The sequence below is a fragment of the Taudactylus pleione genome, unplaced genomic scaffold (assembly GCF_031769625.1).
Source record: "Taudactylus pleione unplaced genomic scaffold, aTauple2 ptg000012l, whole genome shotgun sequence".
NCBI classification, from domain to species: domain Eukaryota; kingdom Metazoa; phylum Chordata; class Amphibia; order Anura; family Myobatrachidae; genus Taudactylus; species Taudactylus pleione.
In genome coordinates, this window is record NW_028284415.1 from 20,142,939 (window position 1) to 20,163,526 (window position 20,588).

A 20,588-nucleotide genomic window follows, 5' to 3' on the forward strand; every position below is an offset into this window, starting at 1 on the left:
ATAGTGAATTTAAGAGTGCCATTGATTTTTATAAATTCAGTAGAACATTAAGATTGAAAGAATTCTTTGGTAATAGGAGTACCACTAGTGTCATTAAAAAGTTTAAGAGTCCATCCGTTTTTGACCCATCCACCAATAATGCTAGTCTTAAAACCTTTTGCAGGTTAGTTTCAAATGATATCAAGTCAAATGTGGCACCAAAGATGTATAATAATCTGACTACACTTGAAGAAAAAGCATTACAGCCTTTGATAAAAAATCCACATTTAGTAATCAGGTCTGCTGATAAGGGAGGCGCTGTGGTGGTACAGGATTGGACAGACTATGACGCTGAGATTATGTCACAACTTGCTGATAAAAACATATACAGGTTGAGTCTCCCATATCCAAATATTCCGAAATACGGAATATTTTTAGCATGACTGAGAAAGTGAAACCTTTACTTTCTGATGGTTCAATGTACACAAACTTTTTTTAAAGCACAAATTATTAATAATATTGTATAAAATAACCATCAGGCTGTGTGTATAAGGTGTATATGAAACATAAATGAATTTCATGTATGTACACAAACTTTTTTTGATGCACAAAATTATTGAAAATATATTATAAAATGACCTTCAGGATGTGTGTATAAGGTGTATATGAAACATAAATGCATTCTGTGTTTATATGTGGGTCCCATTCCCAATATATTTCATAATTTTATGCAAATATTCCAAAATATGGAATATTCCGATATCCAAAATACCCCTGGTCCCAACCTGTACGTAGAAGTTTCTCAGAGACCCGTTCAAGCGGTTAAGTCTCTAGTTGATGTAGCACTCAGCGAGGCTCTGGTTCAGGGATGGATTGACCAGGATGAATTTGCGTTTTTGACTGTTGAACATCCAAGATGTCCTATCTTGTACACATTACCCAAAATGCATAAAACTACAATAAAACCTCCCGGCAGACCAATCATTTCTGCAGAAGGATCTGTTTTACAACCATTGGCTATTTTTATTGACCACGAATTACAACCTTTAGTCCACAAGCATGAAACTTATTTAAGAGACACTGGTCATTTGTTACAATTATTGAGAACCATTGGTAATTTAAATAGTGTCTTACTAGCAACATTGGACGTGAAGTCGTTATATACGGTCATATCACATGTGGATGGACTTGAATGTTTAAGAACTGCTTTGTCAACTCGGCCCTTAAAGCAGATCCCAACTGAATTTTTGATTCAATTGGCATCAATAGTCCTCTCTAAAAATCATTTTCAATACAAGGATAAATTCTATTAAGTATCAGGCACGGCCATGGGGTCCAATTTGGCACCCTCCTATGCCAACATATACATGGCGGATTACGAGAGAAAGTACATTGTCTTTAAGTATGGCCAAAGTATCAGATTCTTTGTTCGTTTCATTGACGATATTTTTCTTATCTGGCAAGACACCCTAGAAAGCTTTAATGCAATGATTACAGATTTAAATTAATTGGATACACCGATACGCTTTACATCCGAGGTTGACAGCCATGCAATTCATTTTTTAGACGTCACCATCAGCTTGTCTGATGGTAAACTTATGACCACTCTATTTAGGAAGTCTACTGACCGGAATTTGGCCTTATTACCCTCAATTACCCTTATTACCATCCTATTGCGCTAAAAGACAATCTGCCGGTATCACAATATCTCAGGGTTATGCGCATTAACTCTTCGCCTGAAATTAGAGAACTCCAGTTGGAAGAAATGACGAAGAGATTTCGTGAAAGGGGTTATCAACAAGCCATCTTACATAGAAGTCTGCGGAAAGCCCAAAAAAATTTTTTTACACCAATTGAGAATTCAATAGCATCTAAGAAAGATGATACACGTCTAATTTATACAACTACTTATGATGGTCACGCAAAATTTATTGAGAAATCGATTAAGCATTACTGGCCGATTTTACAAAGTGATAAAGCACTACCATTTCAACATGTACAACCCCCCATGATGGCCAACAGAAGAGGACCAAATTTACGGCAAATGTTAATGAGGCCAACTATGTACCCAAACAAAAAAAGTGAGGTCTCTGAAATTTTGCAGTCACAACCAGGCAGCTATTCATGTGGAAGTTGCATTACTTGTTCTTCCATGATTATTGCACCCAATTTTCCGTATCCACACACAGGGAGAAAAATAGCTATTAAATATAGGTTACATTGTGCTTTGGACCATTTAATATACATACTTATTTGCCCCTGTGGCCTGTATTATGTAGGCCTTACAGCCCGACGCTTCAGAGATAGGATGGCGAATCATCGAGCCTCGATTAGAGCGGCACTGCAGACCGGTAAAAGTGACAAACCTGTCGCTAGGCATTTTTATTTGAAGAAACATCAAGCAGCATCTTTACGATGCAAACTCATTGATTGGATTCCCCCACAGCAAGGATATGACAGACTTTTATGTCTGAAGCGTAGGGAATGCTATTGGATTCACAGCCTTGATACTGTAATGCCGAAAGGCTTAAATGAACATAATCCCCTTAATGTATTTTGTAAGATCAACCTTTTTGTTAGAATTAATCATTAGTATATCACAACTTATCTTGTGTACGTTTATATGCATTGTATATAATAATGTTCGGTGATCCACTGACATGTATTTTGTCATTGCATTCAATTCTTTTGTTGCGCTTTTGTTAGTCATATAAGGTTCCCTTTTTTGACACTATACATCAGTTTTGATATCATTTAAATAGAGCTGAGACAAGTTCTCCGCAAGTTTGGACCGTTGCCTAGTTACAATGGTTTGCTTGCGTTTCAGAGAACACTAGGAAACAGAAGCCGGAACACCACGTGCTTCCTGTTCAGCGGCATATAGCCGTGAACTACAGTGTTCTCACAACAGCGCCCGGTGACAGCGTGCACACACACGCGCATGCCAGACGCCGTGACTCCAGCTGGGTTTCCATCTACCACCGCGCACCAGGTAAACTACATTGATGCCAATTTAACTCAGTGTGAATTAAGGACTTATCAGCCATATATCAAATCTTGATATTTTGCATGTTTGTAGGTCTGATTGTTTTGACTATACCCTGTCTCCAGCGCTGCAATACAATCTATATACTTATACAGGTATCTATGAATCTTTCATGGTGTTGTGCTCACACGTCTTTTGGCACACACCTGTGGCTATATAACTTATTGTATCTATGTGGATATTTGTTAATATGCTATAAACGCATGGTAGCGGTTACACTAGTGCGGTGTATAGTCAATGGCTAATTTACACGGTGTGTGTTGGTTTTATTGGAGGTACTATATACACTTGTCCTATAGTATTAATAGTCACTCAGGTGTTACAATATATCATAAGGGGGACACATTGATCAACTGTGTTCATTTGTTTATTGTCAAAAGGGAGCCTGATCGATAGATCACTGTTTATTTCTTGTATGTTTCACAGATATTGTTATATCTATTGACCACGATATTTCATATATGACTCATTGAACTGAGGTCTTGAGAAAGGTACAGTTATGTACCGAAACGTCGACCATGAATATTGAATTCTTCTGTACTACTTGGATGTCTTGAAGATGAATAAATTGTGCAAATAATTTTACACAGAGAGTGCATCCTTCCTTTGGAAATTCTATTCTATATATATATATATATATATATATATATATATATATATATGTTTGTATTGTATATTTGTATATATATGTATTTATTTAATTTATTTAATTATGTATTTATAATTATTGCCGCTTGACCATTTATGATTTTTGCCCTTTCTACTATTATTATCTTCCCTCATCCATTATAGAACCCCCCGCTCACGTGAGCAAGTTCATCACGTGACTGTTCCCCTCACTGATAGTGAATAGTCCAGTATGATTCGCCGCTGCTTACGTGCTGTACCATGTGACCGATCACGATCAAATGGTAAGGATGTCGCAGCCTCCACAGCTATGCGGACAGCGCTGACTGCCGCATATTGACTTCCCGTCTTTCCCACCCATGTTACCTACACGTGACTGGAGTCCATCTAAGCAGTGACGCGTTTTGGTGATGCATCATGTTTTGATGACCAGCGATTTAAGGTAAAACACGTTGATTATAATATGATTTATTGTTATATATGTTCCCATTATAGGGATAAAATGGGATTGTCTATCTAAGATTTAATTCAGGCTTTAAATGATGGACTTTTTTTGTTTTGTCTAATTGATCACAAGTGTTTTGAGTATTCTAATTATATGTGGATATATAAAGACACTAATTTGATCCACTCCATATACTCCTGAGGAAACTAAGCGGCCATTGCTCATAGAAACGCGTTGAGAGACACTGTGTCATTATCCACTTGGATTTCCTACTTGCTGGATATTTATCTGGACTCCCACCATCCCTTGGTACTTCATTATCTGCAGCTACGGTTGTTCCCTTGTGAATTGTGCTTCAGCCTCCACATCGCTACTGCTGGATGCCAGAGGACGCCCTGACAGCTATTTCAGCCATTATTGGTAAACTTGCATTGCTGCTAATTATTTTCCATCTGGGACTATGTGGAAAGAGCCCTAAATCCAACAATTGACTATTATATCAGTCTCCAAGTGGACTTTTACAGTATTTTTTCTGAATTGTATTCATTATTTCTCTACATATATGTTTATGAATGTGTGATCTGTTGAATTGCGCAATGTGCTAGATATGTAATTCATCTGCTTCTAATGTTTATTTTAATTTATTTCATTTAATTTTAACTTATCTGATTTTCAAACTGTCCATCATCCATTTTTATGCACTGTACCTCTATTTAGCGCTGGTATTCCTTTTATATATTGGATAATGGCATGCCTATCTCCTGGAGAGTGTTTTCACTCTCCTGGATGTTGTGAAAGGGTTTTTCTTAACAGTGGTGGATGATCGAAGGATCCTTTCCATGGTAGTCTTCCATGGACATCCAGGCCTTTTTGTGTTGCCGAGCTCACCCGTGTATTCTTTTTTTCTCATAAAGTACCAAACTGTTGACTTGGCCAATCCTTAGGTTCCCACTATCTATATTTTTTTTATTTTTACATCCTAACGGTGACATGTTTCACTTGCAGTGAGAGCTCATTTGACCGCATGTTGTGGATACACAGCAACAGCTTCCAAATGCAAATGTCACACTTGGAGTCACCTCCAGATCTTTTGCCTGCTTAATTGATAATGAGATAACAAAGGAATAGCCCACACCTATCCATAAATCAGCTTTTGAGTCACTTGTCCAATTACTTTTGGTCCCTTGAAAAAGAGGGGGGATACATATTAAACAGCTGTAATTCCTAAACCCTTCCTATAATTTAAATGTAAATACTCTCAAATTAAAGATGATAGTCTGCACTTTAAAACCATATTTATTATATAACTGTAACTTGTATAGGTTTTTGTGAACAGCTAAAATAAAAAACATGTGTCAGTGTCCAACTATGGTCAAAATGTAATAGGGTGAGAGTTTAGAAAATGTGAGTGTAAACTCTCACACTTTTTAAACTCGCCCATTGTAATAGAGTCCGAGGAACTGCTAAAGTCACATTTTCTAAACTTTCGCCCTATTACATTTGGCCCTATATATGGACTTAACTGTACATTTTCCTGAACCTTAATTAATACATATACAATAGGAAGTAATAGATAATAATTGACTGGAAAATATCTTTGTGATTTTGGCAGTACAGGGTGGTTCATAAGTGTGGAAACACCTTTATATAAAGGAAATGAGTAAGGAAATATTGATCCAGTGTCTCCACATATAATATGGGAGTGGGGGAAAATTGTTTAGAGTATGTCACCAGTATGGCGGCCATCTTGAAGTCTGCCATCTTGGATGCAACTCTAATTTTTTTATTGGGAAGTTATTCTTGTCAACAGATATATGACTTTACAAGAAAACCAATGGTGTTCTTCTTTTTAATGTATCTTGATTCATTCTTGAGATTTCACATAAAGTTTATAGGATATGTTTGAAGTGCTGTCCACCATGTTGCAGTGCTAAGGCTCTTTTCCCATTACTGATGAACCTTGACCAACATGTGTGGCTGAATCTGAGCACAAACATCAGCAATTTGTTGTTGCAGATGATAACGATCTTGTATCTTCACAAGCATAAACACGTTCCTTCAGGTAACTCCACAGAAAGGAATCAAACAAAGTTACCTCTGGGAATGTTGGTGGCCACTGGACTGGACCTCTACAGCCAATACACCTTTGGGAAAACTCCACATCAAGATATCCCCTGACAATAAGTCCATAATGAGATGGGGCACCAGCTTGCTGGAATAATTTAGATATGACCCATCTTTGGTAATAATGAAGGAAAAATGTCTTCATCGAACAACCTCTGGTAACATGCTGCTGTTAATGTTCCATCAATGAAGAATGGTCCCACAGTTTGGGTACCTCACAAACCACACCACACCAACTGTTTTGCCAAGGCTACAACCCTACAGGCATCCATCCAATGTGGGATTGTTTTTGACCAGTACCTGTGGTTCTGTTTGTTTATCTCACCAGTGACGAAGAAATTTGCCTTATTACTGAACAATACCTGGTGTGGAAAATGAGGATTCGGGTAAAGTTATTGTTTTATCCAGTGTGCAAACTCCACCCAGCAGTCTGGGTCATCCTCAGTCACTAAATCTTTTAGGGGTGCCTAAAATGGGCGTACGACAAACCCCACATTCACGAGACAGACTACGAGTACTACGTTGTGGGCTCTTTGAAAATTATGTCAGGACAGCAGTTGTTGCTTATCTGAAACTGATCCGGTTACTTTAAATTTGGCAAGGCGTTTGGCAACTGCACTGTAAGTAATGGGTAGCCTATTTGGGTGACGTTGGTTGAAATCATTTGCAATAGCATGTGTGCTTCGTTCTACAGATATCAAGACAATCTCAAAATATTCTGTTTGTGTTAGTGCCATTGTCATTATGTCACTGCCTACAAAAGAAAACTCAGTTAAAACTCGAGAATGAATAAAGATATGTTAAAATGAACACCATTGTTTTTCTAATGGAATTATGCATCTGTTTGTTCTGTCACCTGACTACCTTCTCAATAAAAAATTAGAGTTGCATCCAAGATGGCCGCCATACTGGTGACATACCCTAAAAAGTTTTCCCCCACTCCCATGTCATATACGTAGACACTGGATTAATATTTACTTACTCATGTCCTTTTTATAAGAGTGTTTCCACACTTATGGACCACCCTGTATAATCTCTAACACTCTAACAAAGAAAACTCATGGAATAATATATTTCATATATTGTGGCAAAGGGAGGGAGCTCTGCTCCCTGGATTTTGCAGGCTGTGAGATGTGGATTAGAGCACAGGCAGAGAAACATGTAAGGAAATCATCTGTGTGTTAAGCAATTAGTGCTTGGATGGAGGTATTTAAGTGTGTTACATTGCGGTGTCACCGATGCCAGTTAGTGGCTGGTGTATAGCTAGTTGGTATATGTCTAGTAAGAAATGGGGGTCACAAGATTTTGAATGTTTTGCTGTTTGGTGCTGAACAAGCTCGCTGTCTATTTTGCTATCCTGATGAATAAACAGAGGACTTCAGCATATCAGTGTAAAGTGTCATCATCTGGGACTACTTTATCACAATAGAATTTGTATAATTATTTTTTTTTAACGCTTTCAGTAGGGTTTCTCCGTAGTTTACAATACTAGGTTTTCATATTAAGTTGTTTATTTCATATCATAATGAAATATCTTAGGATTGGGACCCCAATATACACACAAAATGCATTTATGTGTTATATACACCTTATACACACAGCCTGCAGGTAATTTTATACAATATTTTCAATAATTTTGTGGCTCAAACAGAGTTTGTGTACAGAAATGAAATTAATTTATGTTTCATATACACCTTATACACACAGCCTGAAGGTAATTTTATACAATATTTTTAATAATTTGTACCTTAGACAAAGTTTGTGTACATTGAACCATCAAAAATCAAAGGTTTTATTTTCTCAGTCATGCCAAAATAATTCCGTATTTCGGAAAATTTGGATATGGGAGACTCAACCTGTATACAGTATATATATATTTAAATAAAGGTAATAGTCTGCTACAGATGTGTTCTCATACACCTAGCCTCAGTACACCATGCTGCGCGAGATGCCTGGCGTGAGTGAGCCGCCAGGTCCTGTGTGACTCTGCTTGCGCTGAGCTTTTTTTTTTTTTTCGCAATCTAATGCGACAAACTGCTTTATGAGACTGCACTGATTCAATTAAAATGTGACACTTGTATATCTGGGTGCATATGAGTCTGTATACGAAGCAAAACGGAACTTGGCATTGATAAAAAACCGCGGGTGCTGCATCGTGGCTCTTCGTACACATATTCAGACTCAGTCACACACAGATATACAAGTGCCGTATATCAAATTATTCAGTGCAGTCTGCATTTTCAGGCAAAAAATATGTGAATAGACTATTTGCGCAAGCCAAGTCTCCCAGGACCTGGCACGCAGAGAAGGGCTGTTTGGTAAGACTGCAGCAATAGTGTATGAGGACACATCTGTTTCACTATTGCTGAAATATTCTTTTCATATTTTTCTCTGTTTTATGAGTTGGAATCACTGTGAGCCTGATGCAGATAATATTGGGTGTATGAATTGCGTGCATGGGAAAAATGTGTATATTCGCTCATATTCATTTTGTGATGCCTCCACCACATATATGTGCAAGCATGTTGGTCATCAGTGAGCATTACCCAATACAAGGTGTAAAAGATACACCTCCAACTAGTCATATACAGTATACAGTATATGCTTTGGCCACAATTCCATTGACACACTAATACTGGCTTTGCCAACATGAGAGCATCCTGTTACAGCACAGTTAAACTTCTATCGTAAGTATAGATATGGTCAAACATTTACAACTCTGTTTACCTGTATTGCTTATACTCCGTTTTAGAGCTTGTGCGGTGTGAAAATTTGCAAGATGTGTCCTGTCAACGTTCAGCTTGGGTTTTTTATATGAGACAGTAATTAGATGGTCGACAGGGACAAAAGGTTGACATAAAAAAGTTCACGATTATTAAAAGGTCGACACATGTTTAGTTTTTCTCTAGCCCTAATCTTCAACCTAACCCTGCATCCTGGTGTCTAACCCTAGCCATCCCTTCTAGTGCCTAACCCTAATCCTCTGGTAAGTGCCTAACCCTCCATCCGGTGCCTAATCCTAACCATCGGGGTAAGTGCTAACCCTAACTGTCTCTTCTAGTCAGGGCCGGATTAAGGGCAGGGCGACAGGGGCGGTCGTCCTGGGGCCCCCACACATAGGGGGCCCCCACACACAGCCCCCAGCTACATCCCCATGGTTTATTAACGGTGCAGGAGGGGGTGTCTGTGTGTTTTTATTGTAGGAGGGGGGTGTCTGTGTGTTTTTAATGTAGGAGGGGGGTGTTAGTGTGTTTTTAGTGCAGTATATGACAGTGGGTGCTGATAGTGAATGATGAGGGTTGTGTCTGGACTGTGTGTTGGTGATGAATGTATGATTGGGTGCTGCTGGGGTGTCCTTTGTGCATGACAGAGGAGGGAGGTAATTGGTGAATATATATATATATATATACACACAGTATGCATGTGTGTATGTATATATATATATATATATATATATATGCATGTGTGTGTAATATTTTTTTATATATATATATATATAGATAGATAGATAGAGATATATATATATATATATATATATATATATAAAATGATATGTGTTGATTGGAATTTGAATTGCTGGCACCACGGTCTTTTATATATACATGTGTTAAAAATATATATATATATATATATATATTTATTTTTTTTTCAACTTTTATTGATAGGGACCCCCACATGTTTGTTGCCCAGGGGCCCCCACAGACCTTAATCCGGCCCTGCTTCTAGTGCCTAGCCCTCCTGGAAGTGCCTAACTTTAACCCACCATCCTGGTGCCTAATCCTAACCGTCGGGGTAAGTGCTAACCCTAACTGTCTCTTCTAGTGCCTAACCCTACCCCTTCGGGAAGTGCCTAACCCTAAAAGAAAAAAATATATATCAACCATTTTTGTGTCAGAAGAACAACAAGAAAAAACTCTTGAGTGCAGTCAGAATCAATATAAATGTAATATTATATAGAGCCATAATAACATTGTGTATAGTCACAAGTAGCAGAACCTATTCACTATAACCCTTCTAAACTGCTATTAAATAATTATTACAGAGACCTAATTCACTCCAGCTTAAATAGGCTCATTACCTGTGAGCAAACTCAATCGTAGCCAATAGAACATATAGCGCAGGTATTGGTTATTTGTAATAGACCCAGTCTCAGATGATTTATAACACCCTTAGATCAAATGTATTTAGGTTGATACTGTAGCAAATACATCAACAGTAGGATCTCATTATGAACGCTGGAAATATAGCTGTCAAATAATGTCCAGAACAGAACTTAAAGAATCCTTTGTGTTATATTCCAAATATCAATACTGACACACGTATAATGTAATAGTTCTTACCCGAACATGGGAAAAAATAAATAGTCCGTGTGAGTGCGGAGTCCAAATAAAAGTCCTGCTATTAAAAGGTATTCGCTCTAGATAGGAGCTCAGGGTTGCTCATATTGAGAGAGAGATCCTTGGTGTAGGATTAATGTAGCTTCAGTCGGAGGACAGTGTCCGTATTACCACTCCACTATTGACGAGCCGCTTTGTAGTAGTGGCTCTTGTGATCCTACAGTCGGAGCTGATAGGTTTGTGAGCCATATCCCTAGTTGCAGCAAAGGGATTAAGCACTGACGGGTGGAAAAGGTCTCTGATAGTAGCCACTACTACAAAGCGGCCCGTCAGTACTGGAGCGGTAATCCGGACACTGCCCTCCAACTGACGCTACATTAATCCTACATTTAATAGTCCTTCTATTGCTTATTTAGGCGCTTACCACCCCTCCCTGGTGAGCTGCACACAGAATGCATGTTCAGCCTGACCATTTCTCTTTTAAATTAATTTTTGTGTCAACCTTTGCCCCTGTCGACCTTTTGTACACGTCGTCCTTTTGTCCCTGTCGACCTATTGCCTACCATCTGTTGTCAATTTAAACATTGTCTATCTATTGATTGGAACCCGTTCAGCCTTGCATCAGATCCATTGTTTCAACAAAAGCAGCCAGGTCTGACTTCTTTTATGTAATTCGTACTAGACTATCAGTTAATTATAATTATTATAACTATGTATTGTTTGCAGCACAATTAAAATAACAGATGGAACAGTTACAAACAGGATGTAGTCGGCATCCCGGCCTATGGGTTGTCGACGGTCTAAATACCGGCGCCGAAATCCAGACAGCAGTATACAGGCCACCGGCTTCCCGAAGTTAAGTATCGGGGGTTAGGGGAGAGTTAGGGTTAGGCACTAAGGGTGGCAGGGTTAGGTTTAGGGTGCAGGGAGGTTAGGTTTAGGCACCGGGAACCGACGGTTAGGGTGCGGGGAAGGGGAGGTTAGGTTTAGGCACCGGGGAGGGAGGGTTAGGATTGGTGGTACTATACTTACCTACGAGTGTCGGGATTCTGACTGTCGGTATGCCACTGTCGGTATTCTGGCCGGCAGCATCCCGACTGCCGAGAATCCATACCCAACCCCTTACAAACACAGCTTAAGCAGAAAAACGTCAACATTTTCTGCAAAATGTTATCCACACAAACTAGCTATGAACATTATGGGGTATATTTCTTAAGCAGTGACAACCTCTATTTCTGGTGTTTTCTGTTGCTTCTTCCTATGTATGGGATACCATGGAGAAAGCAGATAACTCCCCTGCAGTCCCTTCTATTTTGGATTTTACTGCAGTTCCCTTAGCCTACTATGTTTCTGTGACGCTCTGTGAAAAGCTCAGGTTTTCAAAGTATGAGCAGAATACTCAGGATGTATGTATACAGTACTTATAAGTCCTGAGATGTCCGGACCCTTCTTGTGCAGTATAGAAGAGACCTACTTGGCATGTTTGGTTTTCCTGGGATGCACATGCCCAATACAAAATTCTAACGTCTGCATATATAGAAGACGTTTGCTGGACTATTACTACACCAACAAAGGCTGTTTAAAATAGCGCTAAGGAAGGCGGTGTTTGATCATTTCAAGCAGTAATGCATACTGTGTTCCTGCGATACAGAATGTTAATTACTTCTGTTGAAGAGAGAATCATGAAAAATAGGGTCCTATATGCCTGTAAAATTTATGTTTAAATATACTTTATTATACTGCTTTTATCCATGTCGCATATCTTCTCTGAATGGTGCTAGATTTGGAATATACCCACCCAGTGACATTAATAACCAACTATACACCGCAAGTTATCAGTACAGAGTCCTCCAGATCTCTTCCATTAGTTCTGCGGCTGCCCCTGTACACTGCTCCTGGAAGCGTTAAATAAAAGACGTTTTTATGAATCACTGGCCTTAAAGTAATAAGCAGACCTATTCAGGCATAGACACTGCATATATCAAAGGAGTAATTCTCTTCCTTAATCCAGAGAAATTTCTTGAGAATAACAGCAATCTTGCAGTGAGCACGGGCAATTTATGCCCCTCTTTATCTAGGCAATAAAGCTTTTTTTTTATGGTACTGGGGTCTAAATCTACTGCTGACCGATCAGTCACAAGTCCCTTTATTTCCAATTGACAGTTGAAAGCCTTTAGTATTTGGTATTAGTATTTAGTATATTGGCTCCCACTTGATAGAAAATTACATATTTTCAATGCCCTATAATTTTCGTAGCCGTCTTTGCTTGTTGGCCCGTAGGATTACAAGATCAATGGAGACTGACCACAGATCAGGGATAAAGGCAAAGGGCTCTGATTATTAATGATCTGAGAGGCCCAAGACATTAATGTCAGTACAACAATGTAATGTCTGCTAAGATTGTAACTGTAGGAGGGACAGCACAGGGTCGAATTGTAGTCCTCACACACTGAAATTGTGAATGCATTGCAGTATACAATAATGACCTGCTTATCTTCAATACCAAATACGCTATTATGTACATGTGACACCATAATGCACATAGAGCAGCACAGACGGTGTAATGGTTAGCATTACTGCCTCACAGCACTGAGGTCATGGGTTCGATTCCCACTACTGCCCTAACTGTGTGGAGTTTGTATATTCTCCCTGTGCTTGCGTGGGTTTCCTCCGAGTGCTCCGGTTTCCTCCCACACTCCAAAAATATACTGGTAGGTTAACTGGGTCCCTACAAAATGAACCCAAGTGTGAGTGCATGTGGTAGGGAATTTAGGGCCTGATTCGGTACGGATCGCACGGCTGTGTTTGTATGCACCCGTTAGCTGCCAAAATATGCTAATGAATGCCATCGCATGGCAATTGCAGCACTATACCAAGGCGCCCATCATTGTGTAAAGCCGCCCACTAACAACGTTCAAACATTCCTGCGTTTCTCTGACCACCCCCGTCACCACCCTTAAACGGACACTTCCTGTCAATCACTGTATGAAGACTCTGCGTGCTCACTATGATCGCTTCCCAATCATAGCGGTGCATGCGAGGATCGCATACATCAACCGGCTGTGTGCGAACCCAGCCTTGCTGAATTAGGCCCTTAGTTTGCAAGCTCCACTGGGGCAGGGACTTATGTGAATGGCCAAATTGTGCGCTATATAAATAACTGGTAATTAATAAATAATAATAGTGCTCAATAGACTGTCCACATAGGTCTCATAATCAAGATCATGATATGCAAGTGGGAGCTAAGGAATTTATTGTCAATCCCAAAATGTGCAGCAGTCTTTAAATTAATTTTTTACATCGAACAACACCATCAAAAATATGTGCTGTTAAAATAATAGATTGAATTGTCTTTCCTTTCATGTATTATCAGGGTAGTTCTGCTTACTCAAAATCATTCTGTTGCATGAAACATGCTGCCATATTTCTGTGAAAGTCTGCCCATTCTCTAGTCACAACCTATAATCGATATATTAACTGGCCTGTTAGCAGCAATGAGTTGGTTTTTTACCTTTAACACTCACTAACCTTATTTTTCATTAACTGTTTTTTCTCTATACTGTATATAGTAAGATATGCATGTATTATATAATTATTTTCCTGCTGGAGTAATGTTTCTCATTTCTACTTATGTGTGTAGTGTTTTGCTTGCTTTTGTAACAATTATTTTTGCCTATCCCATAATCCTCTTTTCTCACAAAGCAGACCTAATTTGGTGCAGCTGTGTGTGGGCTTATATTGACTGCTTATCCAATCAGCATCTTCCTCTCCAAATGGTGATATTGCCAGAATACAGAGAATGAAATTGAGCGCTAAAAATAGTGATTGAGAAATAGATTAGAAAAATGCAGTGTCTAGATTCATGGGGAGAGAGAAAAGAAATGGAGAAGTGAAGTGAAAAATATATGTAAAATGATCAGAACGATAAATAAGGTAACTGAATAAGAATAAAATGAATGTAAAATCAAAAAATTAGTGGTAAAAATGAAATAAAAAAATAATAATAATGATAAGATGAAAATAAATAAAAAAAAATAAAAATAAAAGTATGTAAATAAATCCCAGTGAATCTGCTAATAAATTGAAGCAATTAAAAACAATGATTTTGCACTTGTAGTGCTGATGTATGTTTATAGCCTTTTAGCAATGTGGAGAGTGGGCTCCGGGAGGTAGACAGGCAGTCCTCCAAGTAACAGCCTTTATATGTAAGGTCTGTCCCTATCTTACCCTGCTCCAGGTCTCTTCTTTAGTTGCCGCAGCCTCCGGACGATACGCTGAGCACGTGGCACCGCGCCTAGTGATGACGTCAGACGCCGTGCGGCCGCTGTCACGGGGGTCTCTCAGGTTTGTTCTAGCTCCGGCTAGTGTCTCCGCTTGTAGCTCCACTCTGAATCCAACACGGTTCGCACCGCTCAGGGTGCTTTGTCAAGGATAATGCTTGGATGTGCTATTGCTCTTTAAATAGGGTAAAAACTTTATTGAAAACCGGAAGTACAATTCCGGAAATTGTCATTCCAGAGCGGCAAGCACATGGATAAAAGTTATGTTTAAAAAGGGTAGTATTGCTTCAATTATTAGTTAGTTCAAGAGTAAAGTGATAATAGGAAATTAAATAAGATAATACAAATAAAATAATATAATATTTTGAAATAAATATAAATAAAAATAACATAAAAAAAAATAAAAATAATAATAAAAGATATAATGCGTGAGTGTCAAGACAGGGGGGAATAAGCAGTGTTGCTGAAAAGAGAGATGAGAATGGAGAGGAGAAGACCTAGTATCCACGCTAAAAAGAAAAGAAACCAAATGGATCTATGAATTAAGGACTCTCGTACCTCTAGGACTTAACATTGATATTGAACTTAAAGCCTTCTTATGAACATCGAGTATTTCTCATTAAAAATAATGAAAGATTACAAATGCAGTGCTTTTCTTTTTAGCGCCCTTCCAGTACAGCCTATTTCTTTCACAAACAGATTACCATCAATCCAAAGACATAGAACACTATTAGTGACAAGAACGTGTCACTCACAATGGAGTGAAAAGGTGTCCTAAAAAAGTCATTTTTGGTTAACAATGCACAATGTTTAATCAAAAACAGTGTTCATATCCATATTTATTTTCAAACTTGTTTTTGGATTACTTCCATATCGTCAAAGAAAAGATTATATTTTTGTTTCAGATAAATCTTATAACACCATTAAAAAGTTAGAACCTCTCCACGTGGAGAAAAATAAATTTAATTTACGCTTCAGAAAACGGATTTTGATATCTTATTTCAAGAGCTCTTGCTTAGAAGTATAAAGTGACACCTTTCAGATTAAATCCACATTAGGTAGGTAATATACTTACATTTAAACAAAAGACACTTCACCATTAAGGTTTTCAAAATGATTCAGAATACCCTTTACAGTATGACCTGTTCCTCCTCAGAGTGTGTTTTGTATTTCCTCAGAAAAAAGAAATGGTGTAATAAACCGTGTTTCAGTTGAGAAAACTCCACTGTCACAAACCATTGTTGTCTCTTGTTAAAACTCGCGTTGGAATCAAGTTGTTTGTTTTAAAGTTTTAAATAAATTATTTTTAAACAATGTGAAATCCCCCAGGGACCAGAAGCAAGTCTCCCTCCCAGAGGTACACAGAAAGAATGCATTAAACAAGTGCTGTAGATGTTAAGGAGTATAATTACTAAAGTGAGAGGTTTTAGAAGTGGAGATGTTGCCCATAGCAACCAATCAGATTTTAATTAACATTTAACTAGCACCTTCTAGAAGATAATATTTAGAATCTGATAGGTTGCTATGGGCAACACCTCCACTTCTAAAAACTCACTTTAGTAAATTTACCCCTAAAGCTTGCCATACACATATGTGTTTTCGGGCCGATCACCCGATTTTCGACGCGCCGTACCATGAAACGTGCGGAAATCGTGTGTCTTTTTTTGTAGGATACGATCTGATGCGCTGTCCCGCAACTGTCAAACGTATCGTGTGATCAGATGTGCAGTCCATCTTATCCGTCGTGTTCGTAAGCTGATCGTGCCCTGTTTTTTCAGCATGCGATGAATCATGCGTCCGAGTGGTGGCATTTGTTTAAAAAAAAAAGACTGATGCACGAACGGGGAGATTTGTGATGCATGCATCTGTCTGTAGTAAAATTAGCACAGATGTAGTGATGGTTCAGTGAGAAACATCCGTGCATCTGTGGAAAGTGTTTTAAAAACAAAAACGGCATGCCTCCCCCCAACAAAAAAGAGCAACCATCCCCAGGCATTTAGGGACCCAGTACTGGTTGGGCAACATACCAATGACGTAGGGGTCCCCCGTATTCTGCGCAACCAGCACTGGACTCTGATCCGGTCCTGGTTCTGGATATACAGGGGTAAAAAATTAGTAGGGTATTTTCCAGAACCAGCACTGGACTTTTTTCTAGCGGGGGGCTGATGCCACAGCCAGGGGAGCCCTTTCACCTGGCGCCACAGCATCAGCCCTGAGCGCTAGTCAGCCCAGGCTGGGGAGCTGAGGTCCCCCCCCCCTCCAGGGAACCCCAGGCTGATAGCCCGGGGCTATCCCCAGCGGCCCTGGGCGGTGGGTGCCGGGTTGATTATGTGGTGTAGTGTAAATAATGAATAGCAAACATTGTCTTTACAAGTAAAACTGCAGGTCCCAGCAAGCCTCCCCCGCATCCTGGTACTTGGAGAACCATACCAGCATGCGGGGCATTAGGGGCCCACTGGTACCCGTAGTTCACCTGTAAAGAAATGTTTAAATAAACACAGGATACACACACCATACACAGTTTAAGTTTATTAAACATACATACACACTCACACATACTCACCTACATTACCTGGACTGGTCCCCTTCTCCCTGTAGGCATCCAAGGTCTTTTGAAAATAAAAGAAAATCCCGATCCATGCAACAAGTCACAACCAGGATGGTTGTTACCTCCCGACTGAAGTGCTCAGATGCGGCTTCTTCCTTTGAAGGGCCATGTCTGAGCATTAATTGGCTGAGAGAGGTCAGCCCCCGTCTCTCGGCCAATGAACACTCCCTCCATTAAAGTCAATGGTGGGAACCGCAAAGTAAACTTTAATAACCCTGCGGCCCTCCAAATGAATCCGCTCACACGACGGACTTACGATGCATCGTATCGTGAGATCATATGTACATCGTGTGTCAATCGTGTGGCCTGGACTGCCAGGGAGCTGCCGGGGAGTTGAAGGTAAAACGGCACGATGAGTCACATCGGCCCTCATCGTGTAAGTGTATGGCCAGCATTAGTCTCTGGACCACTTGGAGACAGATGGAAATACTATCCGATGTAGCATAAGTAGAGTGGATTTCCACCTCCAATACCATTATAAAAATAATCAATTCACATATGATATTTATTGTTATTAAATTTACGCATATTACAGAGAATAGTTCACTCACATCAGTCCCTGTAACAGTGGAGATTATAACCTATATTACCTATCACATGGACACACATACACAGTAGAGTTAATTTTTTTCTAATCAGAAGCCGATTATCCAACGAGTATGTTTATGCCATGTGGGAAAAGACATATGCAAATATGGGGAGAAAATACAAACTACTTTCAGGTGAAGCTTTAGTCATAAATTACACTGATGACCTCACTGCTGTGAGGCAGCGATGCTAATCACTATGCTCACCATGCTAGAAAAAAAGTCTCAAGAGTTTTACTTTTTTTACTTATAAATATGCTTCTTGTGTCAAACTGGGCATCCTTGTTCATGATATACGTAATTGGTGCTTTTATTATGCTAAAATCATTTATACATACTCCCACCCATTATCTTACTCATATTGGGGTCTGTGGGCAATGGAACCAACACCCTCTTTGACTGATTGGTGCTCCTGCAGCGCTATAGTAAAAGTGTTATAAAATTAGAAGTACTCCATAAAATTTTAAATGTAACCACCCACTCTCTGGGGGCGATTCAACTAATAGCTTGGCTGTGATGTGCGTCTCTGGAACTGCACATCACGGCCATTAACATTGCTAGTTTTTCCTTAGCCCCATAGAGATGGACAAGAAAACTAGCCATGTTCAGCCTACTGCAATAGGCCAATATGTGTACAGCTAACATCGCAGGATGTTCAGTGGCACTTTGCAATTAATTTAATAGGCCCCTATATATAGGCAACAGCAACAACAACAACATTGTTTAATCGATGCTACAAAGCTTCAGACCGTTAGATAACAAAAGCGTACATAGAGACAGAACATACAACATTGAGAGAAGGTGCAGGAACAAGAGTAGGTTGAAATGGCCCATCTTGGAAGATTTTACAATCCAGTTTTCTGTTTACAGTATGTCCATAGGTCTCAAAAGCCCATCTCTAGGCACCAACCATAATCTATATTTTTATTAGAACTTGTGCCAAAATCTTTGTTCTCATGATAACACAGCTCTTATTGATGATGATTCAAGGTTGAGTCAGTGAATCAATTCATGTTCATTAAAATTTCATATACTGTAATATGTCAGAGAGTCTGACCTCACAATTTCTCATACTTATACATTTTATGTAAGAGGCCTGGGTGTGGTTATAGCTGTCTAGGGTGAAGGGTTTATTCGTATATTGAAGTATATCTATTGGCTACACACAATGGAGGCAGCCATTTTTCGTGCCAAGTGTTCATAAAATGCAGCCAATGAATTCACCAGAAACTAGTGACATCATTGAGGCATGAGACACAAAGTACATCCTTTTTTTTCCTTCATATTTTTTTTTCTCAGCATCAATTTAACCCTGCGTCAGGCGCAGTTGGCCTGACAGACGCCACAAAGCTGTTCTCGCTCACCTCTCCACCGCAAGGGGGCACAGGGGTCTGCCCCTCCTAGTACCTTCCTATCTCCAGGTGCTGTTTGAAACCCCCCTAGTCAGTTTTCCCGTCGCCTGCGTGGAGTGCAGTAGTGACCTTAGTGGCCTCTCAGGCTCATTGCGCCCGAACTCGTCTGACTATTGAAGGTACGTATTTCTTTTTATTTTCTCACAATTTTGTGTATTTTGCTCATTTTATGTATGAAAATTACAAAGGTTGTGGGTATTTTTCAGAAATATGTAGGTTTGTCCAGGGTGGCCTCTTAAGCACACTGGGTCTCTTAAAATTTAGTATTTTTTGTTTTACTTGCTTTAAGGTTAATAAATGTGGTTTTGTGAATCAGATTTCCATATATTCTCTCTTTGTACATCCTAATGAAGGTCACTGATCACTTTAAGAATGTTAGAATTGAGTTAATTAGGTGCTAATGACGATTTTATAACAGGCGCCTGTCAGGCGCACTGCTCCCGAACCTAGGAGTCCCAGAGGTGCACCTGACACAGGGTTACGAGATGAGATTTTGATATTTTATTTAGTCTGTCAGTGAACAGGCTCAATGTAATGAATTATTACATATCTATGAGAACCTTGGTTCATTTCATGAGGCTTAGAACTAGTTTTGTGACTGATCTCTTTTATCTCTGCTTCCAGGTGACCTATGGGTCATTTGATTACACATCCTTGTTGTATCTGTCCGACTACTCAAGAGACTTTGGTGGAGGGAGATTTATATTCATTAATGAAAAGATGAACAGCACGGTGGAGCCTAGAGCCGGTAAGACATATACTTTGGAGGGCATTCAACTCTCCAACATTGACACAATATGCCGTTCCTGAATGGCACATCTCGTCTGCTGGCATAGCAAATTTCCCTTGCACCTCTTTGGTGTACGATGTCGGTACTTCTGTAATTACTGATATGCGTGCAGCCGGGCATCATTGCAATTTCCGAATTGAATTTCTCCCATTTGTTGTAATACAAATTGCATTTCTACTAAAACCATACTTGCAGACTTTCTCTAACCCCACTCCCGGAGAGTCCCGAGGAGGCAACCAATCCCTAATGGGCGGGAGGCTTCTCATCACCACTGTTTAAAGCCGCCGTTCACTGTATTTTACAGTAGGGGGCAGGGCTAGTATGACACATTTCAGTGCGAATTTTGCCTTTAG

The 20,588-nt window shown here is 39.5% G+C and overlaps 1 protein-coding gene across 1 annotated transcript in view; it reads left to right on the top strand.

The window, feature by feature from the left end:
- OGFOD3 (2-oxoglutarate and iron dependent oxygenase domain containing 3) overlaps window positions 1-20,588 on the top strand; it is a 211,575-nt gene that overhangs the window by 143,653 nt on the left and 47,334 nt on the right. The window contains exon 8 of the mRNA XM_088468928.1: window positions 20,070-20,193. Coding sequence (XP_088325054.1) covers window positions 20,070-20,193 — 124 coding nt within the window. The remainder of the gene's footprint in view (window positions 1-20,069; window positions 20,194-20,588) is intronic.